Raw genomic sequence first — 25,371 nt, forward strand, 5'->3', positions numbered from 1 at the left:
GTCCCCTCCCACTCAGCTCCGCCCCCCCACGACTCCCCCACGCCCCTTTTGACCCCGCCCCCTCAGGCCTACGGAAACCCAAGAGAGTCAGAAGCCCCCTCTTCGCTTTTGCTCTACTTCCTGCTCACGCGAGACTTGGGTAAGGCAGCGGGGCGGGAAGGGAGTCGGAGACGCACCAGACATGGCGGCGGCGGTGGCGGCGACGAAGACAGTGGCGGCGACGGCGACGGCAGCGGCGTTGAAGAAGTCGGTAGAGATTATTCGGTGCAGTTGTCAGGTGGTAAGTCTCAGGCTGTCGGCTCGGACGGCGGCGACACGGCCGAGCAGGACGGTTAAGAAGGAGCGGTGGGAGGGAGATGAGAGCTGGGTTCGCTGATCCGCTGACCCCGCCCAGGGCTCAGCCCCGGCGGAGGGTCGGGCGTGGTCCATGGGTCGGTGGGGTCACGACCCAGGACCCTCCTGCTCCGAGTGCGGAGGATGCGGTGTCTGTGGCCCCGGAGTCCCGCGGGAGCGGCGCCTGCGGTTGCAGCGCCGCGGGCAGGGGCTTGAAGGCTCTGGGATGGGGAGCTGCCTCTGGTTCTGACAGGTGGTCAAGCCCGGGGCTCTCCGAGGTTTGCGTCTTCTCCGGGACCCAGGTTCTAGGAATCAGGCGAGGCGCAGGTCTCCTAGGTTTTCCGAACCCTGGTGAAGACGCCGCCCCGACGCCAGTCCCGGGCGACTTGCTGGGAGGAGGACTTTTAAAACCCGCGTCTTTTATCTGTTTCTGCTCAGATCCGTTTTTACTGCTTGTGCACTCTTAGTTTTGGGGAGATGTGAGGTTTGGGGAGGACTTTCCAGCAAAAGAACTGTTCGAGTTCACGAAGGGTTTAAGTCTCTTAATAAACTGGAGTGAGAGTAGCCAAGCCGTGCACCTAGTAAGTGTTCGGTAACTATATTCTGAATTGCTTCTGAATTGAAGTTAAACTACTTCCAACTGTCACTAAACACTGGCCCATTTAGTGTCAGAATGCAAAAGAAGTTGAAATATAAGCGCATTAAACTGAGATCTAAAGAAATTCAGTTTAGAAGAAACAAAACTTGTTTAAGCCAACTTTTTAAATGTCTGGACTAACAGCTTTAAAATTCTAGTTTATTTGATTAAACACATCTGCAGATTAATATAATCTTGGGAATTCGTTAAAGCGAATTGAGATGTTTGATGTATTTTTGCCCCTAGGGGTCTAAAGTATTTCCCAGAAAACCCTGAGCGTTTTGCTTTGAGATAAAAAGGAAAATAAAAGTGGGAATCCAGATGTGCCCTCACTGGGTGTGCGTGATGGGTTGTTTTTTTTTTTTTTAAAGCCCTTTCCTACAAATGTTTCCCCTAGCCCGTGGCCTGTTAGGAACCGGGCTGCACAGCAGGAGGTGACCGGCGGATGAGAGCGAAATTTTCTCTGTATTTGCAGCCGCTCCCCAGCGCTAGATCACCGCCTCAGCTCCACCTCAGATCATCAGGCATTAGAGGCTCATAGGAGCACTGGTCCCTGGTGCCAGAAAAGTTGGGAAACACTGCCCTAGTGCCTTTTTTTATACAATTATAGGTGTTCTGCCTGACCCTTTAAGAAGTGTAATATATGAACGAATGAAATTAATAACGAATTTAGAAAGACATTAAAAATTTTACCAAAAATGAAACCTTATGAAATCCACTGGTTGAAAATAACAGCGGTTACACTAATGCATGTTATTCTTTGGTGATTCTTTGGAGCTTTTGTTGAAGTGACTCTTGCTTTGTTCTTTGATTATTTGTTAGCTTAGTTTCCTGGGAACGGTAAAATTGGTACAAGTTATTTTATGAGCTTATTAAACCTGTAGATGCTAATTAAATTTTTGTCAAAGGTTTTCATTTGTGCTGTGCTCTTCTTTGCAGACCTCTGTATGGCTTTTCAATTTTAGTTGAAATTCCCTCCATGGCCTTTTGGAGTCCCTTGGTGTGTCTCCAGAGTAAATTTCACTTACTCTACATTTCATCCATGTTGGAGTGGCAAGAAAAAGGAGGAACTGATTTGGGGTGACAAGGTTAGATTGTGTAACTCCACTTTTGGATTTCTTCTAACTTGTACTTATGTTTTACTTTTACATTATGTTTTCTGATTTCTCAAAGCCTCATAATGCCCCTTTTTGCCTTCAAAGAGTTTGTTTGACAGTTCTGTAGCCAGAGGAAATGTGTTCTAATTCTCTTTGAAGGTCCATGTTATTCTCTACACAAACAAGCTTCGTCAGACTTCTCCATTGATATATATCCTATGGCACAGTAAACCTTTTAGTGACCATAATTATTTGACTCTAAAAGTAAACACACCTGTTGAACCGCAATCACTTTATGTATATAGGCCTACCTAACCTCCCAATTAAGTTACTGTATAAGTAGTTAGTTGCTAAGTATTCTACCTTCTGATTGATTAATGACCCTTCTCAAAAATTCTGGGTGAATAAAATAGATTCTACTATTTCCTAATCATGTTATTCTCAAAATTCTCCTATACCTTATAAGAAAGATAGACTTTGGAAGGAAGGTAGATTAACGAGCCTCTTCTGGTTCTTATATTACCTCTATTTGATAGTTGTGGTTATCTTGTAAGTTGCATCATGATGCCTCTGTATTGTTAGCTACTGATTAAGAGATATTCTCTGTGTGCGTGTGTATTGATCAACAACTTCCCGTTTATAATATGAGATTGAAGAAGAAAAATCAGAGGACTTCATACAAATAAATCCTTGAGCAGAAGCTGAAGAAAAGTCAGAATAGTTACAGTTATCCGCTTAAAGGTAAAGGGGTTATCGTGTTCTTTTAGAATATCAAAGCTTATTTCTCAAATACTTCTTTCCTTTGCTAGCACGAGTGGCCTCCGGTTGTTTTGTAAGAACCTTATTTTTGAGCCTTGAATGGATAATTTGGGAGAAGCTAGTGGCATAAAAAGAATTTATGTATATTTTAGCCAGTTCCTATATAGACATGTAGCTATATATACCCCATGGACACTACACTAGACCCAGTTTAATTTTAATCACAGTACTCACAGGGAAGACTCATGTTTTACTGTATCATGAATGATAATTATAAAGTGTGGGAAAAATTCTTCTCTTTGGATGATAAAATTAGATGTCAGTTAGAGAAAGAGTAAATCAGGCTTAGAATACACCACCCGAATCTATAATAAAAGTGGAGAACTCTTAAATATGTCTCTTTTTCTGATGACATAATTTTACATACTGAAATTTGGTGTAATTTTTTTGGCTAACAAGCGCCAAGGTGTTGAATTCATGGCTAATAGAAAAGATGCTTTCAATAAAAACATTATAATTTGCTGATTTCCTAAAGATGGCATTTTCATGGTTTTAAAATTTATCAGTGTCTTAGAGGCATCTCCAGATATCAGTTAATATATGAAGTTCTTAGATTAAACTTTTAGTCCTGACACAATTAATTACTTTATTAAAAACAGAAAGATGGCTTGGATATAAAATCTGTATTTTGATATCAGGAAGCTTTTTGTAGTTTCAGAACCATTGTTCATTTTCTAGTTAGAAATACTGACTTGAGATGGAGAAATCTAGGTCTTACCAAAGATTTAGGCACCTTTCATCCGTAATTGTTCTAGGGACTAGAGCTCTGCAGGGGAGCGCGTGTGGGAGCGTGCGTGCGTGTGTGTGGGGGGGTGGGGAAGGAGAGCGGGGGAGAGAATCAGAAAGCAGGGGAAGAGGTTTGAGGTTTCAAACCACATCAATATATTTAAAACATTCATTTAAGAATTGATTCTTTCATGTTTACAACGTTTTCTTCCATTGGCATCCCTTGTTTTTGGTTTTGTTTTTTTTTTTTTTAAGTCCATCATGCATTATGATTGAAAATCAGCACACAATTTATGGCAGAGAAGTCAGTGAAATTTATAATGTGACAGCGTGATAATAGCCAAGACTGTCAAAATGTGTCAGCCATTCTCTCTAATTAGGCTCATTTGTGTTCTTAAAAGTATCATTTTCTTCGGCTTGCTTACTGGCAGTTTCCTGCGTTTTTTCCTGCATTGTCACATGTTGTACTGTAGCAGTGTTATACTTTCTCATCAGGATTTGGTAAGATTTATCTTGCTTATTGAAGCCTATCAAAGTATATTCAGATATTTTCCAGTGGAAACATATCAGTTTTCATAGGAACTTTTGGCTAGAAGTAATGCTAAGCTACCATGTAAATACTTGGATTCCTTTCTCAATTTTAACTTTTACAGTTAGAACAGAGACAAGTTATAGGGCTTTGCAGCTTTTACAATTTAAAAAACGATGTCCCAGATCATCATCATCTTTTTCTGATCTCATATCTCCCAATCCTCAGTTTTTATTTCTTTTTTCCTTTTTTTTATTGTGGGGGCCTCTACCTCTAGTACTATGTTGAATAGCAGTAGTAATAGCAAGCATTCTTGTCTTGTTCTTGATTCTAAAGGCAAGGCACCTAAATTTTCTCCATTAATTGATGTAGATTTTTGGAAGATTATCCTGTATTATCTTCTGTTTTCTTGCACCTAGTGTTGCTGTTGATATCCCATATCAATCTTGATTGTTTTTCCTATGTGGGTGGACTGCCTTTTCTCTCCAGAAAGTTTTGTATAATTCTCTTTGTGTTCGAGGTTTTTAAATTTCACAGTAATGTGTCTAAGTGTCATTTTATTATCATATATTCTATTTTACACTGTCAGTCTGAAAGAGATTTTTAATTCTGGAAATTTCTTGATCATTATTTTTTTAAAGAAACATTTCTCTTGTTTATTCTTCTCTTTCTGGAACTCATTCTACACCGCTGTCTGCTATATATTTCTTACTTTTACATGTATATTTTAGAATTCTCCCACCCCTGTGTGTTTTGAGTCTCTTTTTTCCTCCTTTGTTTTATTGAGATATAACCTTACACTGTTCCTGATCCTATTCTTAGTAATCTTTTTCATTGGAGCTGACTGGCTCACGTTATTTTTTTCCTAACCAAAGGGCAAATTTGAAAGGACAGCTCATCAGTAGAATTGACTATAGTCACAACACAAATAGTAGTACAGTAATTAGGACACAGAGAGAACCAGTTTAAACATGCAAAGATAGGAAAAAGTAACTGAAACAAACTTGTTCAGAAACCAACAATGATTCATAAGGTTGAGAAAGTAGAGCCAGACAACAGCAAGTGATTTAAAGAGGAAGCCTTTAGGAGTTATATAAGAGATGAGTTTGGGAGATTACAAACTGGGATATCGAATTAATGTACTGAGGTAGGCCATGTTTGTTTCACTGTAACTGAGGAACAGATATGTAAAGTGGTTACATAAGATGGTCAATTGATGAACCGATTTAAAAAAGGCAAAAAACATTGAATCTGAGACAGTGACGAGTATCTTGATCCAGAGTATGACCATGGATAGCCACTATTGTCTGAGAACATACTAAATGCTACACATGTTGCGACGTAGTTGTAAAACTTACAACAGCGCTGCAAGTTGCTATCAACCCATTTTATAAAAGAAACTAAAGCTGGGAGAAGCCCCTGTTCAGATTCTTAAAGCCAGTTAAGTTTGAGCTAATACCATAACATTCTGTTCATCCAGAGGATAGACTTCCAGTAGCCCCAATCTAGAAAACAGTGAAAAGAGGTAGTAATAATAATAATACCTTTTAAAACTCCTAGGCAGCTTCTGAGAAGGGAGGAAAGGAACTGTTCACAAATTTTTCACTAAGAAAAGTGAGAATTTGGTCACTTGCAGGTCCTTATTTGGCTGTGTTCAAGATAAGGAACAAATTAGATTCCAGGAGAGGGGAAGACAAGAAATACTAACCGTCTGTCACTCTGGGGCCTTTCCCGAGGGAAAGCGGAAGGCTATGCTCTTCCTCGGCCCCTAGGCTGTCACTGCGCAGCTGGGCCGTGCCCTGACACAGCGCTGCAGCGGTGACGTCGACGGGACTTGGTCTGTTTCCAGGAGATTTATAGTTAAGTCAATTAAAATTGAAGTTTGGGGTCTTAAAAGGTTGGTCAATCAAGCTTTTGTTAATTGGAAATGTGCTTTTATGGAGCCCTCTCATTTCACAAACTTTTGTCTTTGCATAAAATTTTTTTTACCAGAAGAAAAGACTTTTTGCCTCATGGGTGCTAAACTTCCTAATTTTGTTCTTACTAGAAAAATTTTTGGTGCTTTGATTTGATTTGAGCCATGAAGCTATATGAGGACCAGTTTAGTTTGTGATTACAATATCTCACATGACACTTCCCCTGTGTCAGCATCAGGGATTTTCTTGCTTTGCTCATTTCCCTCCCATTCTCAGAGTGGGTGGCGTGATGGGTGGTGGTGGAGGTGGTGATTTGGATTTCTAGGGCAGGGGTTGGGCAACTATGTCCTGTAGGCCAAACCAGACTCAGTGTTTATGTAAAGCTTCTTTGAAACACAGCCACACTCATTCGTTTATGTACTATATACAGCTGCTTTTAGCTACAATGAGAGTTGAGTAGTCTTGAGAGACTACATGACCTGCAAAGCTTGAAGTATTCACTGTTTGGCCTTTTATGGAAAAATTTGCCACCCTTGTCTTAGATCACCTATTTCTAAAGTGCTTATTTATGTGACCCCTGTGACTGAAGAGCCTTTGCTGTCCATAGGGTGGTCACTAGCCATATGTATCTATTTCAACTTAAATTAATTAATTAAAATTTAAGACTCAGGTCATTGGTAGTAGCCACATTTCAAATGCTCAGTAGCTACATGCGGCTAGTAGCAGCTGTATTGGAGACTGTAGATATGTAATATGTCCATCATCCAGAAAATTCTGACAGCCAGACTGAGCCACTTGGTTCTGTCTACTGTCTCCACTGATAATCCCTACTCATGAGCCTGTTTCTTTCATCTGGACTTATATTCTCTTTTTTTTTCCTGTCTGTAATTTCTTTCAATCCTCTAAGACTTAAGTTTGAATCTGTTTATTTAAATATTAAACATATTAATTTTTCACCATTTTTATATGTTCCTAGTTCACCAGGAAGAATACACAATATTTAAAGGCAGAGACTATGTTCTCTGATGCTTTGCATTATGCATTACACACAATAATCTTTGTCACTGTTGTTTTAATACATACAGGATCTCCCTAAATAGTGTAAAATTATTTCAGTTTTTTCCCCCTTAGGTATAACGAACTGAAAACTTAAAAAAAAAAAAAAGGCAAAGATGGGTGAAAAGAAACCAGAGCCTTTGGACTTCGTGAAGGATTTCCAGGAATACCTGACTCAGCAGACCCATCACGTGAACATGATTTCTGGATCAGTTAGTGGGGACAAAGAAGCAGAGTCTCTTCAGGGAGGTAGACTCATCTTAATCCTATTAAATAATTCACTTTTTATAAATATATTAATGTTTGTGTATAGTTATCCATACTGTGAAGACTGTTATTCACTAATGGGAATCATCCCAGTTTTTTTCTTAAAACGATACAAGGTTGGTTTTTTTCTTTCTTTAAACATGTCAGATTTTTGCTGAGGGAGACTCCCCAAGAGCTTGGCATGGTCTGGAGCTGCTTTCTGGTCTTGTCGGAAGACTAGGGGTTCTAAATACCCTTCCCATCGTCCAGGTTCTGTTAGCTAACAGTGGACACGGGGAATCCACAGGGGTCAAGCCTCAGCTTCACTACATAGAAGATGCAGCCATTAGGAAGTCTGGAGCAGACCTAAGACAGAATGGGGGTTTGCATTCCTTCCCTATTAAAATGAAGAAAGGCTGGCCACGTGTACCCGTTGGGCGGGGGAGAAGAACTAGAGTAGAGAAAGCAGTGGCCCACTGCAGATACACTGTCGCTATTTTGCTTACCACACACACTGGAATTTATTTGTGAACCTAAGTCAGTGGTCTGCAAACTGTAGCCTGTGGGCCCCATCTGGACTGCTGTTTTTGTATGACCTGCAAGCTAAGAGTGGTTTCTACATTTAAAAATGGTTGGAAAAAAATCAAAAGAATAATGTCCTAACACATGAAAATTATGAAATTCAAGGTTCAGTATCTATAACATTTTATTGAAACATAGCCATACTTAATTTACATATTTTCTGTAGCTGTTTTTGTGCTACAACAGCAGAGTTGAGTAGTTGTGATAGAAACCATATGGTCCCCAAAGCCTAAAGTATTTACTGTCTGACCCTTACAGGACAAGCTGGCCTGACCTAGATGGTCTCTGGCCTGGCAGTCTGCAGGCCAGCAGCAGAGGCCCAGGAGCTTGTTAGAAGTGCAGACTGTCAGGCCTCACCCCACATCTGCAGAATCAGTCTGTATTTTAAAATGAGCTCTCTAGCTGATTAATATATACATTAAATTTGGGGAGTCATTGGCATTGGAAAGCAGTGAGAGAGGGGGACAGTGAGCCTTGCCCCCGCCCCGCTCAACGCAGTGGCATCGCTGGATGTTAGCCTTGCATCAACCAGCAGAATCACTTATCTTCTGGTGAGGGGCGGCTGAAACGGTTCTGGCGGAGGGTCACTTAAATTGTTCACAGCAGCAGTGCTGCATCCTGGGGATGGAGTAGAGGTGCTTTCCCCTTGAAGCTGTGGGACTAACACTCCAGTGTGCAGATCCCTGGACCAGGATTCAAGAGACCAGGGTTGTAGCCCCGCTGTTGCTGGTTTTCCTGATTATGAGCACTTGCCCCTTTGGTTTATCTATACAGAGAAGTAGCTGGCTTAGATTAAAAGCAAAGAGCCAATCGTGTATCTTTTAGCTTGCAAATTCTTACAGTTCTAACATTCAGAGGATCAGATACAATATTTTCCTTTATGTGCTTAATTAGAATTTTAAGATCCTAAATGCAACCCAGAATCTAGGACATATGTATCAACTGAGAGGGACAGTGCAAAGCTCAACATTAATTACTTTAGGCTAAAGAAAATGGAGTTAAGATTTTGGGGAGATTTTCATGACTTCCAAGTATATTTGTAGAAGTGTCTAGAATTCTAAACATGTGCATCCATGCCATCACTCTTTACTCTCCTCTGTCTCCTCACCTGTCAAATAAGGATAATACCCCAGTTTTTTTAAAAAAAAGCATATCGAGGACGCATAAAGTTGTAAATAATTTGAGATCCCCCTAAAAAAGGGTTCTTATAAATAGAAGACTTTTTGTATAAAGATAACCTCGGTTTGTAAAGTCTGTATTATTTTACAAATTTAACTTTTAAGCTAAGTAAACTATCAATTTACGAAAGATTTTCTACCTCTTAAGACAAGAAGGCTATATTGAGTTGATTCTGAGATGCATAATTTCTTTTGCTGTACCGTTTATAGCTGGAACAGATGGTGATCAAAATGGACTCGATCACCCATCTGTCGAAGTTTCCCTGGATGAAAACTCAGGAATGTTAGTAGACGGGTTTGAAAGGACCTTCGATGGGAAGCTCAAGTGTCGGTATTGCAACTATGCCAGCAAAGGAACAGCCCGGCTTATTGAACATATTAGAATCCACACAGGTAATGGAGAAGTGGCTGGAGACGGCATTTCTTTAGGGGCAGGAGACAGGCCAAGGAAGTTCTAATAGTTAAAAATGAAGGTTAATATAAAGTTTGAATAAATGGGGACGTTACTCCATTTTTACAAAGCAATAGCCTAACATACAAACAGGAAGTGAGACCTTTTGTAGAGCTTCCCCTTCCTTAGCTATCTTTCTTGATCCACATGTCTCAACATGTCTGCTTCTCAGGCTGGGCAGGTTAATGCTGAAGGCAATACGAAGTGATAAAACGTTTTCATCTTTATCCTTACTGAGCACGTTCCATTTGCAGACTGGGGAAGAGGTTTCTCTATAGTTGCAGACTCCACTGCAAGTCCTCACACCTCACCTCAGCCATCCGTTCTGCTGCGAAAGCCTCCTAACTACGCCTGGTCCTGGCCTAACACCAGTCAGGTGTCCCTCCTGTGTGTGCCACAGTGGCTTCCCACGCTGTGTTGTGTTGGCCTGAAAATCCCTCGAGTACAGGGATTGTCGGTGCCGTGTTTGTGCCTCTGCAGCCTAACAGGGCATGTGACACATAGTAGGTGCTCAGTACTTAATTGTCAAATGAGTGACTCCACATCTCATATTCCAGATATTTATTTTACATTTTTGGCCATCTTAAACTAACAGTACTAACAATGTCCCTTATGGCAACTGAAGAGGAGGAAGGTAGAGGTGAAGCTGGCAATTTTGCATAACTCATACTCTGACTAGCAAGCCCATTTCAATTTTGAACTTTCTATTTGATAAAAGGACTTCTTAAAAGTATTTTGCATTTTCCTGAGGAAGAAGTGTGTGTGCGGTGTACAAACACGAATAAGGGTTTGTGTACAGATATATACATGAACATATAACTGGGGCATACTTTTGATAAAATCACTATTATGTAGAGAATATTACTGTCAGTTGTGCTATTCTTTCCTCAAATGCTAGTTGAAGCCATAACAATTTTTACACTATATTGACTAATAGGATATATCTGTATCTCAGACTGTTGCTGATGAGGTCTAAGCAAATTCATTTGCAGGTTTCTTTACAAATTTGAATAATCTTTTGTGCAAATGTGAATTTCTGAAAAGCACTTTCTTTTTGATCAATTCCAAATCTAATGAATGGACAAAATGTGAATCTTTTCATAAATGAGCTACTCTTGCAATTTCTCTCCCATTTTGCTTTTTAAACAGGTGAGAAACCTCATAGATGTCACTTATGTCCATTTGCATCTGCTTATGAGCGTCATCTGGAAGCCCATATGCGTTCCCACACAGGAGAAAAACCGTACAAATGTGAATTATGTTCCTTCCGCTGCAGTGATCGAAGTAACCTGTCCCATCATCGAAGGCGCAAGCATAAAATGGTACCGATTAAAGGTACTAGGTCTTCTTTAGGCAGCAAGAAAATGTGGGGTGTTTTACAGAAGAAAACAAGCAATCTGGGCTATAGCAGAAGAGCACTCATCAACTTGAGTCCACCTTCTATGGTGGTTCAGAAGCCAGACTACCTTAACGATTTCACTCATGAAATCCCGAACATCCAGACTGACTCCTATGAAAGTATGGCGAAAACCACATCAACTGGTGGTGGCCTTCCAAGAGACCCCCAAGAACTCCTGGTTGATAACCCTTTAAATCAGCTCTCCACTCTGGCAGGACAGTTGTCCAGTTTGCCACCTGAAAACCAAAACCCCGCATCCCCAGACGTAGTGCCGTGCGCTGACGAGAAGCCATTCATGCTGCAGCAGCCCCCTGCCCAGGCCGCAGTGTCCGCCGCGCCAGTGAGTGTCCCTCACAGCTCCTCCCCCACCAGCCCCGAACCTCGGCCGACCCACAGTCAGAGGAACTACAGCCCCGTGGCGGGTCCAAGCAGCGAACCGAGTGCCCACACGAGTACGCCTAGCATAGGAAACAGCCAGCCAAGTACTCCGGCTCCGACCCTGCCGGTCCAGGACCCGCAGCTTCTGCACCACTGCCAGCACTGTGACATGTACTTTGCCGACAACATCCTTTACACCATTCACATGGGATGTCATGGGTATGAAAATCCTTTTCAGTGTAACATATGTGGATGCAAATGTAAAAACAAGTATGATTTTGCCTGTCATTTTGCGAGAGGGCAGCATAACCAGCACTGATGGGAAACAATCACAGGACGCTTCATGTGGCTTTGCCTTTTGTGTTTCGTAGTTTTATGTTTTTTTTGGGGGGGCGGTCCATCCCTAATAAGATGTCTGCTAATTTAAAGTTTATACATTATATTTATAAAAAACAAATTTGACAATGGAAACAAAATTTTTTCCTTTTTTTCGTAAAATTCTAGTCAGGGTCACTTAGGTGTTAGAACATTTGGACACACTGGTGTCTATTTTTTCCTTTTAGTTAGACATTTGAGAATTGAAGTGCAATCTTAATCTTACAGGTATTCATTTCAATTTCCCACATTCATAGTCCATAAAAACGTCAAAGCTTATCGATAATCTTGATATTTCAATATATACACTGCAGCTAGATTTTATTTCTGCCATATCTCAAAATAAATTATTTTCTCTTACAAAATCTGTTACAATTTATTTCATTGTTGAGTAGAGGGATTGCCTTTAAAATTGATCTCAATTGAAAATACTGCTTCGTTCACATGGTTTAAGTTGAATTAGTAAAGCTAAATTGATAATAGTAAAGCTATTTCAGTGTAAGTAAACCTTACTCTTTTCCATAAGGGGCACTGTAAAACAATTAATTGTTTTGAAATTAAAGTTATAAAAACATGAGATAAAACTTCTGAAAAGAAATGAACTTAAGGCTTTACATTAAATGGAACTTAATATTTAAAATACCTGTTTACTCGATTTCTAGTTTAAACACGTCAATTTTCCATCAGATTCTTTTCTAGATTATTTTAAAAACCACAGGTAATACATGAGAACGTGAGAAATGTCAGAGGATTATCTATGAAGATGCCTTTTTTCCCTTTTGAAACTTTGATTTAAATCCTTCATTCTGACGTTATTAATGTCAGGTGAGGTTGACTAAGAATCTGTTATTCCTCCTATTCCTTTGATGACCAAAGAGGTACAGTGGAAGTCATCCATCTTACTCCTAGGAAATGCTCTCCTTAGGAAAAAAAAAAATCTCTGAAGTTTTCTTTTCCTGCCTTATATCCATTTATTGTCCATAATTTCCCCCCAAAGGTGGGTATAAAAACATATGGAAAAATGTGATGGCGAAGTAATATTTAAAAAACCGAGAACATATATCCAAAATGAATTCCGGTCTCCTCTTCAGAATTGGCCATTTAAAATATTTTGTGTGAATTCATGTTGTAACACGTATTTGCAGTTTTATCAGTCTTTCCTGTACAGTGACAAAACTATACGGAAACTGTGATTAGTAGGAAAGGATACAAAAATGTGAAAATAGATATAAAATGCATTTAAGCATGATATTTATTTACAAAAATAAGACTTGCTAAATCTAGAGTAATTTTGAATAGGAGGCTACTGTTTATGTTTTGTGTCATAACTAGGTTACTCTGAAGAGAGCTTGGTCAAACAATAAAATATATTATTACTAACTGTTGGTTTCTGTGTACTTTGCAAAGATTTTAATTTTAATTTGGTTCAAAGCTTGAGAGTGTTACTAATTGGCTTCATAAAAAAATGTCCTAACTATTAAGCATTTATTAACCAAAAAGGACCACTACTGTTACAATAAAGAAGAGGGGAAATACAGTGTATGTCCACATAAATAAACCCTTAAGTGCCAAGTTCCTGGATCTTCTGCCCTCCCAAATGCTGGAAAGCCATTAAAACGAGCTCTTGTGGTTTAAGATCCAATCTAAACTAATCTCAATTGCATTGTTCAAAGAAGTAGCATCTCAAAGAGTCTCTCCGAACAACCATACCTCTCTTCCTTGTCAAATCTGAGGCTTGTGCATCTAAAATTCTACAGTCCTGTTCTGCTCTGTTGCTTAAATTGCTCACTGCTCAGATCGGTTCTAGTGCAGCCATTCCCAGATGTATAACTCGGCTGCAGTATTTATTTACTGCCAGAAACAGGCTGCTGTCATTTGTAAGCTTTTGTGATTACTTTTTCCCTCTCACTTCTATTTTATTCTTCAAATAAAAGCAATACCCAAAATAGAACATGAAAAATTTCATTCAAGAGGAAGAATTCTTAAAACCAGTAGATTAACTCTCTATTCTGGGCCAAATAGTGACAAATAAATACCTTTTTTTCCTGACAAAGAAAAATATTTTGAAGGTGCATTTTAAACATAGAAAAAAATTTTTTCATAATTACAAACTAGAATGAATGATACTAACTTTCCTATGACTTAAAGAGCACAGTAGGTATTCCAAAGGTGTCAATGCTTGAAAGCTACAATGCTAAATGCACTAAAGGTTTGGAAGCAAATCTACCTTAGAAACTTCTTTAGTATTGTATTTTTTAAGAGATATAAGATTTTATTTAAATTTTCAGTGAGTTAAATTCTGTATTTGGAAAGATGTTAGTATCCTTCATTAAGTACTAAATGCATTTGTCCCATTTTACTTTTCATCAACTATTTTATAGAATGAGTTGTTGGGAAAAGTTTAACATGCACTATTTATAGTACTTTGCTGTTAACAGGCAATGTTCTGAAACTAAATTTATTTTTGTTCAGTGAACATAAGTTTAGATTTTTAAAGTTGGTAGATGATTTATCTCCACTAATATTTTTTTAAGAAACTGTGAAGAGATTAATAGGGAATAATTTTATTTCAGATTTTACTAATATAGTATATAGCTACAACTTCTTGAAATTCAAGTTGAAATAAAAGGCTAGACTTTTACTTTAAAAAAATTCCATTGGATATTTTCCAGTGCTATTTCATTTTAGAAATGTGTTTGCCATTCATCTGCAGAATTGTTTAACAAAGGGAATATTACTAAAGAAATGTTCAGAGAGAAACCTCATTTTAAGTTCTACAAAAATATTTATCAAATGGATGTATTATTTTTTAAAAATTCCCTGCTAAGGACTTTTTCATTCTATAGTCTTAGAGGATATGTGATTTCTAGAACTTGTTTTTGTCAATATGTACTTTGATGTAAAGAACGTATTTTGTATGCCAAACTTAAAGCTCAAGTATGGTTGCAAAACACTATATTGTTTAGGAGTTCCAGGGAGCCGTTTAATGCTGAAATAACCATACCTAGTATGTAGTTCACTTTGTGAAAGCTTTGCTTTTGTAATATATAAATAAAAATATAACACTTTCTAATGATCTCGATTTTTCTTTTTGAAAACTAGGATCCAATTAGTTCTCTAGTTTTTTTCCAGCAAGTAAAATATTAAAAAAAAAAAAACTTATGGTTTCATGAGTTTGAATTTGTAGAATGCCTTGCCCATGAGAAAATCTATCACATAAGTGACAAATAAAAACAGCTCCGTACACCTGCGTTTTGTCTCCTTTCGCGTATCTGCTTTATTTAAGAACCATGCATTGTGGCTCCTGCCCCTCCCAGCCCTGCCCTAAGTGTTTGGCACGTTAAAGATGAAGGCTGCTTCTGACGCTTGATTATCTGTGTCACATCTGACAAGTGACAGACTGAAGTAATTTGTTACAACAAATGGATCTTTTATGACGACTGATTTTTATAAAATATGTCTTTGGCAATTCACATCTTGGGCCTAGAAAACAATTCACAGCATGGGCCTAGTAATATAAAACTGTAATTAGTTTGCAAAACTTTTTTTTTTTTAGGCGAGGCAACCCTTGGTTGACCTCACAGATTGCAAGGACCTTGTCAGCTTACAATCCCTTTATTTTTTTTTATTTTCTATGCCTACAGCACCTGGTCTTCCTAGGTAGTCTCCCATCCAAGCACTAACCAGGCCCGACCCTGCTTAGCTTCCAAGATCACACGGGATCGGGCTTGTTCAGGGTGGCATGGCTGTAGACAGTTTGCAACATCTTAACCAAATTCAGACATTTGATTGGAAATTCAGAAATTTTAATGCTGCTTTGAAAAATACTTCCTCACAATGTTATCTTTCTCATAATGAAAAAAAGAAATAACATCTGATATGTCAATGGTTTGTTGAACGCACAGATATTTTCTGTTTCCTTCTCTTAGGTCTTCCAAAAGCTCCGCTTTGAGCTTGTTAAGTTCTTCTGCCAGAAGCTTCAAGTTGTAAGGAAGTACTTGTTCATCTAAAATAAAGATATTCTAAATTATTTGTGTAAATTAAATCAAGCTGGGTTATCTAATGACATCAGGAACTTAATTTGATTACTTCAGACAAACCAGATTCTGTAAATAATCACAATACCCCTGAGTTGCTTTAACATGTAAACAAAAGGTCACATAACGTGATACGAGCAAATCACAACTTGCTATGAAATTCCTGAGCGGAAAAGACAACTCTGAAAGAGATTTTTTTTCTTGTTGACTTACAATCTTATGGAACTAACAGGTAGTAGGGCAAAAAAGCAGAGATAGGAAATGACTATTTGTTTTTGAAACTGATCTCACCTACAACAGTTGTCCAATGTAACTTTATACGATGACAGATGTTCTGTATCTGCCCTATTCAATCCAGCAGCCACTTGCCATGCGGGTAGTGTGACTGGAGAACTGAACTGTTTTGTTAAACAGCTCGAGATATAATTCACATACCATACAACTTATCCATTTAAACTACAAGTCAGTGGTTTTAGTATATTTAGATATGTGTAACTATCATCACAATTTTAGAATATTTCATCATCTCAAAAACCTGTACCCTTTAGCTGTCACCTTGCTACCCCACCCTCTACCTCTCCCAATCTCTAAGCAACCACTAATCTGTCTCTACATTTACCTATCTGACATTTCACATGACTGGAATCATATACTTTGTGGTCTTTTGTGACTGGCTTCTTTCATTTTGCATAATGTTTTGAGGTTGTAGCATGTATTGACTGACACTTCATTCCTTTTTATGGCTGAATAACCCATTCTGTGGCTAGACCACATTTTGTCCATCTATTCGTCAGCTGATGGACACTGAGGTTGCTTCCTATTTTGGCTATTATGAATGATGCTGCTATAAACATTTGTGCACACATTTTTATGTGAATGTACATTTTTCATTAATCTTGAGTATGTACCTAGGGGTAGAATTGCTGGGCCCCATGGTAACAGTACGCTTAATTGCTGGAGGAACTGGCAGGCTGTTTCCAAAGCAGCTGTACCATCTGATATCCCCACCAGCAGCGCTTGAGGGCTGTGATCTACCCACATCCTCACCAACACTACATGTTTTGATTCCAGATGTCCTAGTGGGTGCACAACATACTCATTGTGGCTTTGATTTGCATTTCCCTGATGACTAATGATATCTAGCGTGTTTTCATGCAATTATTGGCCATGTGTGTATCTTCCCAGAGAAATGTCCATTTGAATCGTTTTTGCCCATTTTAAAAATCAGATTATTTGTCTTCATTACTGAGTGTTAAGAGTCCTTTATATATTTTTGACACAAGTTCCTTCTAAGACACTTTATTTGTAAATATTTTCTCCCCTGCTGTGAGCTGTCTTTTTAATTTCTTGAGTGAGATAACGGCACTTCTAATTTTTTTAAGCACCCATCTAGAAGCTGGTACCACCTCCCTCACCAAAAAAAAAAAAAAAAAAAAAAATTACTTGAATGGATAGGAAATGAATCAAGAGTGATTTGGGCATAATCCTATTCCCCCTTCCCTTCGTGAAAAAAGGCAAAGGGCTGAGACTGAACTGCAACTACTTTTGTTTCTATCCTAATTACGCTGCCACTTCTGTTCCAGTCCTGTTTTTCATACTTTGGTTTGAAACTCATCAGTGAGTTGCAAGTTGCAACCAGTGTTGGAATCAAATAGCACGTGGCAGAGTTCATTACACACGTGAGGGTTTGCGAAATGTGTCTCTGTGCGTGGCTGTCTTCATGTACTTACATACAAGGTTACAATATAAAATTTACTTACAAATCATGGTTAAAAAAAAAGGTTGAAAAACAATATTAGTGTATTTTCCTTTTGCAAAGTGTGGGTGCTGTGGGGGAGCATAATAGGAAGTACAGACCAGTCAGACTCAGCTCTGAACCCCAGCATGCCCAAGTACACTATTTAGTAGCTGCTTAGTTTGGGGTAAGTTATGTGATCCTCTCAGAACCTTCGTGCCCCCATTTATAAAATTAAACCTACCTTATAGGATTGTAAAGACTAGAAAATTATATTTATAAGGCACTTAGCATATAAAAGGAGCTGAAGAAATGTTAAGCTGCTGTGATTTTTTTACATCGAAGTTTAAATATAGCAAAACCTAAAGGTTTTTTAAAAAGATTATAAAACCTAAAGGAATTATAAAACAATAATTACCACGTATTTCATCTCGGCCTAGACTGACAATATATTGAGCCTGTTCAAACCTTATGCTGATTTTACACCTGGTCCCTGACTTCTCCACTGTTCCTTACTTTACGCCGACTCAGTGGCCTCTTTTCTGTTCTAGAACATGCCAAACAACTTTACCTCCGGGCTTCTGCACTTGATGTGTCCACTCCCTGGAATGATCTTCCACGTATCTGCACGGCTTGCTCTTTCCTTCATGTCTTTGCTTAAATGTCACTTCCTCTGAGAAGCCTTCCTGATTAACCCTTAGAAATAAGTCTTCCCATCACTCTACCCTGCCTTACCCTACTTTATTTTTCTTCAGAGTATATACTCATTCTTTTTTGTCTGTCTCCTCACCTTAATGTTCTGCTCCTTCCCAACTTCTCAGTATCCAGAAGAGTACAGGGTAGCCACTCCATAAGAATTTACTGGATGGCTGAGTACCTGGTTCCAGGGGTAGAATTTTTAGTTCCATATAACCAAGTTGCAGATTTAAACAGAAAACGTGATGTAAACCTGATGGCCAAGCATTGAGGGAACGAGAGTGGCAACCACTGTATCACTCTGGAGCAGTGCGACTCCTCGACATACCTTTCGCTTCCTTCATTGCCTGAGAGACAATTCTTCGGAGTGCCTGATCAGCTTGATGAAGAATGTTCGTTGAACAGATAGTTCGGTCCGTTTCCTGTGTAACACAGATGCCATTGTTAGAACCGTCGGACGCAGAAGCCATGGCTGAAGTGGGGGTGACGCGGAGGTGAAGAGTAAAAGAAAAGTCGAAGTGGCTTTTCTGTTCCTGTTATTTTTCTTCCGTAAGAGACGGTCTAAATTAAATGCGTTCAGTTATAAACTGGGTTCCATCTGGGCAGTGGGATGTTGGTAAATGTCCAATAATGGGCTCTCCAGAAAAAACAACAACAACAAAACCGATCTGTAGTGTTTGTCGATTTCTGTGGTGTAAATGGTGCCATCCTTACTCCTCTCAAGCTACTAACACAATGTCGGCAGACGCCCATTCCTGAAAATTTGACAGCTTTGACCAGCCAGTGTGAGCGGCCACCACTGTACCAGGGACCAGAAGCTGGGTGCTGGTGAGAGGCCAAGGCAGTGCCAAAGCATCTTTCACACTTTACTCATATTTTACACTCGGCTCAAAAAAATCCTCCTGCGAGAAGCTGCTTCTTCTCATTTATGCTAAACCTAAAGTGGAAGGCTTACCTTTTGTTCCACATTGTCCTCGACATATTTTACTGGATTTTCCAAAGCAGCGAGCAATAAATCAGTCAACTCTGGGCTGTAAGAGAAGGTGGGATAAAATAAATCCTTATAGCAAACATCTGTTTTCAAAGAATTTGTGTTTATGAACACCAAACTGAATTCTAGAGGAATAAAAATGTTAATAATCCAAGATCCCAAACAAGAGGTAAAAAACGAAGCGATTTGGAAGCTACCTTCTACCTGCAAAATCGAAATGGAGAAGCTTAAAACAAATCATAAGCCCAAAAGACCCCTCATTAAAAATATATTAATTTCCAAAGATCTATCAAAAAGCTTTGAAAAGACATTATTTCTTTTCCCTCATTAAGTGCTAAGCTTTAGCTACTGGAATTCTATTTCTAAAGAAAGATGCTCTATCTTTACTTTCTGTCATCTGCTCATTTACTGGGTGGATTAGCAAAGTTCCTCACTTGTCCAGGGGCCATGGAGGGTTGGGGTGAAATTCATTCATTCGTTTAACAAATATTTATTGAACACCTTATATGAAAAATACTGTACAACTATGTATATGAACCTATGTGCTAAGCTTGGAGTGAAGCAAGAAGCCTACCCTCTCCAAGAGGCAATGTAATGGAGAGAGACAGATAATAACAAGCAAAAAACAATTATTTCAGGCAGTGACAAGTAGTAAGTGAGTTAAGACAATACACGCAGTGATAACGATGACAGTGACTGGGTACTCTAATTAACTTGATGGTTAGTTAGGATGCTCAGGGAAGCCAGTCAGGCATAAACAGTGGAAGGGTAGAGGGGACAGCAAGTGCAAAGGCCCTGAGGCAAGAACAAGTTTCTTGGGTTCATGTAACAGAGAAGTCTAGTTTGGATGAAAAGTGGCAAGGGGAGAGAGCGCTCTAGGATATGAGGGTGGGGAGTGAATCAGGGTTAGAACGTGTAAGTTATGGCATGACCTTTGAATTTTACTCAGAGTACAAGGGGTGGCACTGAAAAAATTTAGAGGAGTGAACTCACTGAGTTAAATCTCAACTTCAAGATGACTTTTCTCACTGAAGAGAGCCCAGGTTCTAGAGTGAGTGAGACTGCACTGGGTCCAAATCTTGGCTCTGCCACTTACTACCAGGAAGTGTTACTGCACTTACCTGGGCCTCAGTTATCCCATCTGTAAAAAGGGGACAACTGTGTCTACTCCCAAAGGGTCACTGTGAAGACTGGATGAGATTATACACACGAAGTGTTAATGACATGGTATCTGCTCAACATAGTATTTGCTCAACAGCTGCTGAGAACAGTAGTAGGATTTCATAGGAGCCTGGGAAAGGTACATTTGTCAGATCATCTATCGACTTCTAATTCAGGGCCACCAGACTACAAACAACCTGCTCACGATTATGTGGTAGTTATTTTGGATATGTGAGAAAAGGCAACCAGGTCCTTAAGACCCACGACGAAACTGCGGATTCTGCTAAGGGTTGACATGGCATCGGAGAAGCCCACACTGTTCCTTGCTTCTCGCAAGAACTGGCCGTCACTGGTCTGAAAGCACGGATAACTTTATGCTGCTCTCATGGGATATGGCGATGTCTCAACTAGCCACTTGCTTCCAAAGGAAAGATTTTAAATAGTACTAAATGAGTAGCAATCGAGAGGTTGTGTACCTGCTCAAAGTTTCAAGATATTACGAGAAGTTAAAATTAGAAACCTCAGCAGTAGCTTATTTCATAAACCCTATAAACGATAGTGACTTCAATCCAATTTTTTTTAGTATGTAAAAGTATATATTATGAAATGCATGGAAATCGTATCCTAGGACCTAAACATTTTGAAGACTGAGTTTTTAAAAATTAGCCTTTAAAAGTTGCTGATGCCCTGTGAACAACCGTTAGGAGCTGAGGGACGGTGGGCAATCTACCTGTAGAAGTGCACTGTTTGATACAGCAGCCACTAGCCACATGAGGCTATTTAAATTTCAAGTAATTAAAATAAGATTTAAAATTCAAGTCACCAGTTGCCCTGGCTACGTTTCAAGTGCTCACTAGTCGCTTATGGCTGGCAGCTACCATACTGGACGGTGCAAATGTAGAACATTTCATCAGCATAAGAGTGAAATTTTTATTAGAAACGCAGTGCTGTAAAAGTCTCACGACATATATCATGAATAAAATGCATCAGACACCACGGCCACAAGCCTTACCTATACACAAGCAGCCTAACTATAGCAGGCTTTAAGGCAAAATTAGGATTCAATACCAGTTCTTTTTTTCTTTGAGAAAACTACTGGGCAACCTATTTAGACTAGTATTCTATTTTAGCAAGAGTACCAAAAATATGCCCCACTCTGAAGTCCCTGCTCTGACCTCTGGGAGATGGAATCTGAACAAGAGCACACATCTGCAAACAGATTCGTGTTCGAATCTCAGCTATCACAAGCTCAGTGATGCTGGGAAAACTAAACTTTCTTTTTCTCTTCTATACAAAAGGGGATAAAACAACATCTCCCCAAGGCCTGTGTGAAGGTTCACCAAGTGGACGCAAGTAAAGCATTTAGCACAGTGCCTGCCTCAGGGAGACATCTAGTAAAGGATGGCTTTGAGTAGGATACCTGGGCTCAGAAGCACATGCTGGACTCTGAATGGTGAGGCTGTTGTGTTCCCAAGCATTTTTCTCAGGGTTGGGCTCTTCTATCTTTCTTCCCATCAGGTGGATGGTCTCTGCAGGCAGTGGCCGGGGTCTCTGTCCATTCCTCTGCAAACAGGTCTCGAGAGAACAATCTAAAAAGAGCTGGCAAAAGCCTAATGAATCTGAAAACAATTTGAAACCACAAGGATTACTTGTGTGCTATTTTCCAAAACGTGAAATCAACATATGAGACAAAACTATCCCAGCTACAACAGGGAAGACCATTTGCAAACCTGAATATCTAGCTTTGAAAATTAAGTCATCCATATAAACCTCCCAATCTAGTTAAATTTTCAGTAGAGAGAGTAACAATTTTGATATGCAAATAAATGCCTCTGTGCATAAGAAAAAAACGTTTTAATTACATTTCCGAGCCAGTTGGTAGACTTCGTATCTCATACTTTGATAATAAAAGTTGTCATCTAAAATCAAAAACAAAGGTCTAAAAAGAGCAGTCTTTGTTAAGAGGTAGCAAGACTGGGCTTCAGGCGCTGCAGAAGATATGAGATCTTGCTCTTTTAAGCAGGTTATAAAATCTTCCCACATGGCTTCAGTCCTGTTGGGTGGGGTAGCCATCTGACACCCATTAATCACAGCCAGCAAGAAGTATTCTAAGTACTTCAACAGCTCCTGTCGAAGCAATTTCCACTGGGATGGCTACAAAAGACCAAAGAATTACAATTTACATTCGGCTTTGGCCAGTAAGGCAGTTATACTTCATTGCCACCAGACCCCATATGAAACTTTCATCCCACAATACTGAACTGAACCATTTGGCGTTCTCTAATTTAAACACATCTTGTTTTCCCACGCCTCCGTGTCCTCCCATATATCGTGGAGTCTGCCTGGAAATTCCTCAATGATGCTAGGTCTCTGTGGACTCTTCTCAGACTCAACCATGCAGAAGGCAGCTCAGACCCTCTCTTGCCCGTCATGACACCCAGTTGTGTACATATAGGGTCTCCACTCTAGCAGGGTTTACCATGTAGGCATTTCTTTGCGCATCTGTATGTCTCTGCTAGTCTGCTGTACACCTAGCCTCCCGCAGAGGGTCTAGCACCAACTGGTGCTCCAGAAATGTATATTAAATGACCGAATGACAGAACAAGTGAATAAATGAATGTAAAGCTGTTACCACCCAGGAGAGGAGGGGGCTTTCCACCTAAGCCTGTCTTCAGGCTCCACTGTAAACACAACGCATATACGCCCCAAACATACGTATAAACCTCTACAACGAATTACTCGAAGACAGAGTCAACTCGCTCTGTGTTAACGGAGCTCCACTTTCCTGCGCCGTAACCCGCCTGGGCCACACCAGGTACCGCGCAGCGGGTGTGGGAGGTTGCACCCGTTCTTCCGCCGCCGCAGCCTAGGCCCCGCCCCCTCTCCGTACTGACCAATGGCCGTGCGCCCGCCTTCTCGAGGAACGCGTCCGGCATGACGTCATCATAGGCGACGACGCCCGCGGCCCAGCCCCGCTCGAGCCGCAGCTGGTGGCTGAGGGCTCGCGCGAAGGTCGATTTTCCTGCTGCGGGCAGACCGCAGAGGACGCAGAGCCCCAGCTTCCGCGGCCCCTCGCCGCGCGCTCCTCTGGCGTCCTCGCCGGCCTTCATGTCCTCCCGGGAGCCGGTGGCTGGGAGCGTCGGCTCCGGCGCCGGCCTCCACCCGCGCATGCGCATCTCCCGTCGCCCTCGGGCGCCGCCTGGTGCCGCGAGGGAGGAACCTGCGAGTCTGAATCCGAAACAGGGGTGGTGGGCGTACCCGCCGACGCCGGAGGCGCTGGCGTCTGAGCGCTCTGCGAGGCGAGTCCTCCAGGCTGGGGAGGCCACGGCGATGCGTTTCCCAACTCTCGGACATTTCCTAAAGAGTCAGAGAGTTGAACTTAAGCTTCAGTTAGAATCATCCTCCCTGGCGGAAACTCGCAAGCCATTAGGAACTGCACCTCGAATTTATTACAATGTAGTCACCTGTCCAGGAAAATCCCAGAAGCGTCTTTGAACCTCTTCCTCCAGCGGTCTTCGGAAAGTCAGTTACCGGAATCAAAGGCTAGGAGGAGAAGCTGAAAGTCCGACACCGCGCCCCTCTTTGATGTGATGGGCGGAAGGACAGAGTCAATGTTAGTTGCGCCCTAACGCCACGAGTGCGGGGAGCAAGTGCGAGGAAATAAGGGGAGGAAAGGGACATCCCTAGACCTCAGTTCCGGTGGTTTCCTGCAGAGGACAGTGGGTGGCTTAGTGTCAACCATGCGAAGCCGTGGAGAGAGAAAACATTCCTTGTATAGGATGTGTAGAAAAACCGGATTCAGATTCTAGCTTTCACCTTGTTTAGGGGAGTACTTCTTAGTCGTAGGGAGGTACGGTCAAAATGTGAACAAGTGAGGTTAGATCAGTGTATATTGGGGCAGACTACCGCCAATAACAATGCTAAATCATATAATTTGTGATGACAGAGCATATGCGCGTTATCTTTTTCTCTCGAAGGTGAGCATTTGGTTAAACATACTCTTCATGATATTTTGTCACTAGTCCAGTGCAAGATTCCTCTTAATTATGTTGTCTCCCATCCTCCACAGCCATACCCATTTCCTCCCCTTTCCCCAGGCAACATTTTATTTTTTCCTTTTAAAAAATACTATTTTTGTTTCTTATGATAGGTTTTTTTGGAGCAGTTTTAGGTTCGCTGCAAAATTGAGCAGCAAGTACGGAGTTCCCATACAGCTTTGCTTTCCACACTCGACTCCTTCCCTAGCAGTATTCCCCAGAGAGCGATACATTTGTTACAATCAATGCGCCTACTCATCCTTATCACCCAAAGTCCAGTTTAAGTTGGGTGCACTCTTGTTATAAATTTCATGAGTTTTGTCAGATGTATGACATGTATCCACCATTTTAATGTCATACAGGTTAGTTTCACTGCTCTAAAAGTCCTCTGCGCTTTACCTATGCATCCCTCCCTGTTGCCTAACCCCTGGCAACTACTGATCTTTTTACACTCGCCACAATTTTGCCTTTCCCAAATGTCACATAGTTGGACTCATACGGCCTTTTCGGATTTGCTTCTTTTAGTTAGGAATATGCACTTAAAATTCCTCCATGTCTTTTCGTGCCTTGAGAGTTCACATCTTTTTAGTACTGAGTAACAACCCATTGTCTAAACCAGTTTATTTGTCCATTCGCCTGCTGAAGGACATCTTGGTTTTTTCCAAGGGTTGATAACTATGAATAAAGCTGCTATAAACCGTGCAGATATTTGTGTGGACATAAGTTTCAACTTTTGGGGTAAATGCCAAGGAGCATGATTGCTGGATCTTACAGTAAGAGCATTTTAGTTTTCTAAGAAACTGCCAAACTGTCTTCCAAAGTGACTGTGCCATTTTGCATCCCCACATCCTGACCAGCACTTGTCAGTGTTGTAGATTTTAACTATTCTAACAGGTGTGTAGTATCTCATATTAATTTTCAATTCAATAATACATGATGTTGAGCATCTTTTCATGTTTATTTGCCATCTGTACATCTTTTCTGGTGAGGTG

General features: G+C 40.4%; 2 protein-coding genes and 1 pseudogene across 6 annotated transcripts; 1 reads left to right on the top strand and 2 right to left on the bottom strand.

Moving 5' to 3' along the window:
• The first annotated feature begins 125 nt into the window (after positions 1 to 125).
• On the top strand, positions 126 to 14,972 carry IKZF5 (IKAROS family zinc finger 5). 5 transcript variants are annotated; one of them, XM_015590182.2, is made up of 6 exons: positions 126 to 280; positions 1,910 to 2,058; positions 2,717 to 2,808; positions 7,174 to 7,362; positions 9,330 to 9,512; positions 10,720 to 14,972. In XM_015590182.2, the coding sequence occupies exons 4-6, from the start codon at positions 7,230 to 7,232 to the stop codon at positions 11,664 to 11,666; spliced, it is 1,263 nt and encodes a 420-aa protein (XP_015445668.1). In that variant the 5' UTR covers positions 126 to 280; positions 1,910 to 2,058; positions 2,717 to 2,808; positions 7,174 to 7,229; the 3' UTR covers positions 11,667 to 14,972. The 5 variants fall into 5 exon arrangements, with proteins under 5 accessions (XP_015445668.1, XP_015445667.1, XP_006912939.1 ...); XM_015590181.2 differs by lacking the exon at positions 2,717 to 2,808; XM_006912877.3 differs by lacking the exon at positions 2,717 to 2,808 and having other exon boundaries at positions 7,189 to 7,362.
• Positions 14,973 to 15,357: 385 nt separating this feature from the next.
• LOC112480500 lies at positions 15,358 to 15,476 on the bottom strand (annotated as a pseudogene).
• A 273-nt stretch (positions 15,477 to 15,749) lies between these two features.
• On the bottom strand, positions 15,750 to 23,538 carry PSTK (phosphoseryl-tRNA kinase). The gene is given in 8 exon segments (XM_015590140.2): positions 15,750 to 18,061; positions 18,063 to 18,137; positions 18,139 to 18,190; positions 18,515 to 18,612; positions 19,146 to 19,221; positions 21,763 to 21,961; positions 22,205 to 22,496; positions 23,237 to 23,538. Coding segments are annotated over 8 exon segments (1,161 nt in total). The 5' UTR covers positions 23,519 to 23,538; the 3' UTR covers positions 15,750 to 17,974.
• Between the last annotated feature and the right edge of the window lie 1,833 nt (positions 23,539 to 25,371).

Source organism: Pteropus alecto, unplaced genomic scaffold, assembly GCF_000325575.1.
Source record: "Pteropus alecto unplaced genomic scaffold, ASM32557v1 scaffold74, whole genome shotgun sequence".
Classification (NCBI taxonomy): Eukaryota; Metazoa; Chordata; class Mammalia; order Chiroptera; family Pteropodidae; genus Pteropus; species Pteropus alecto.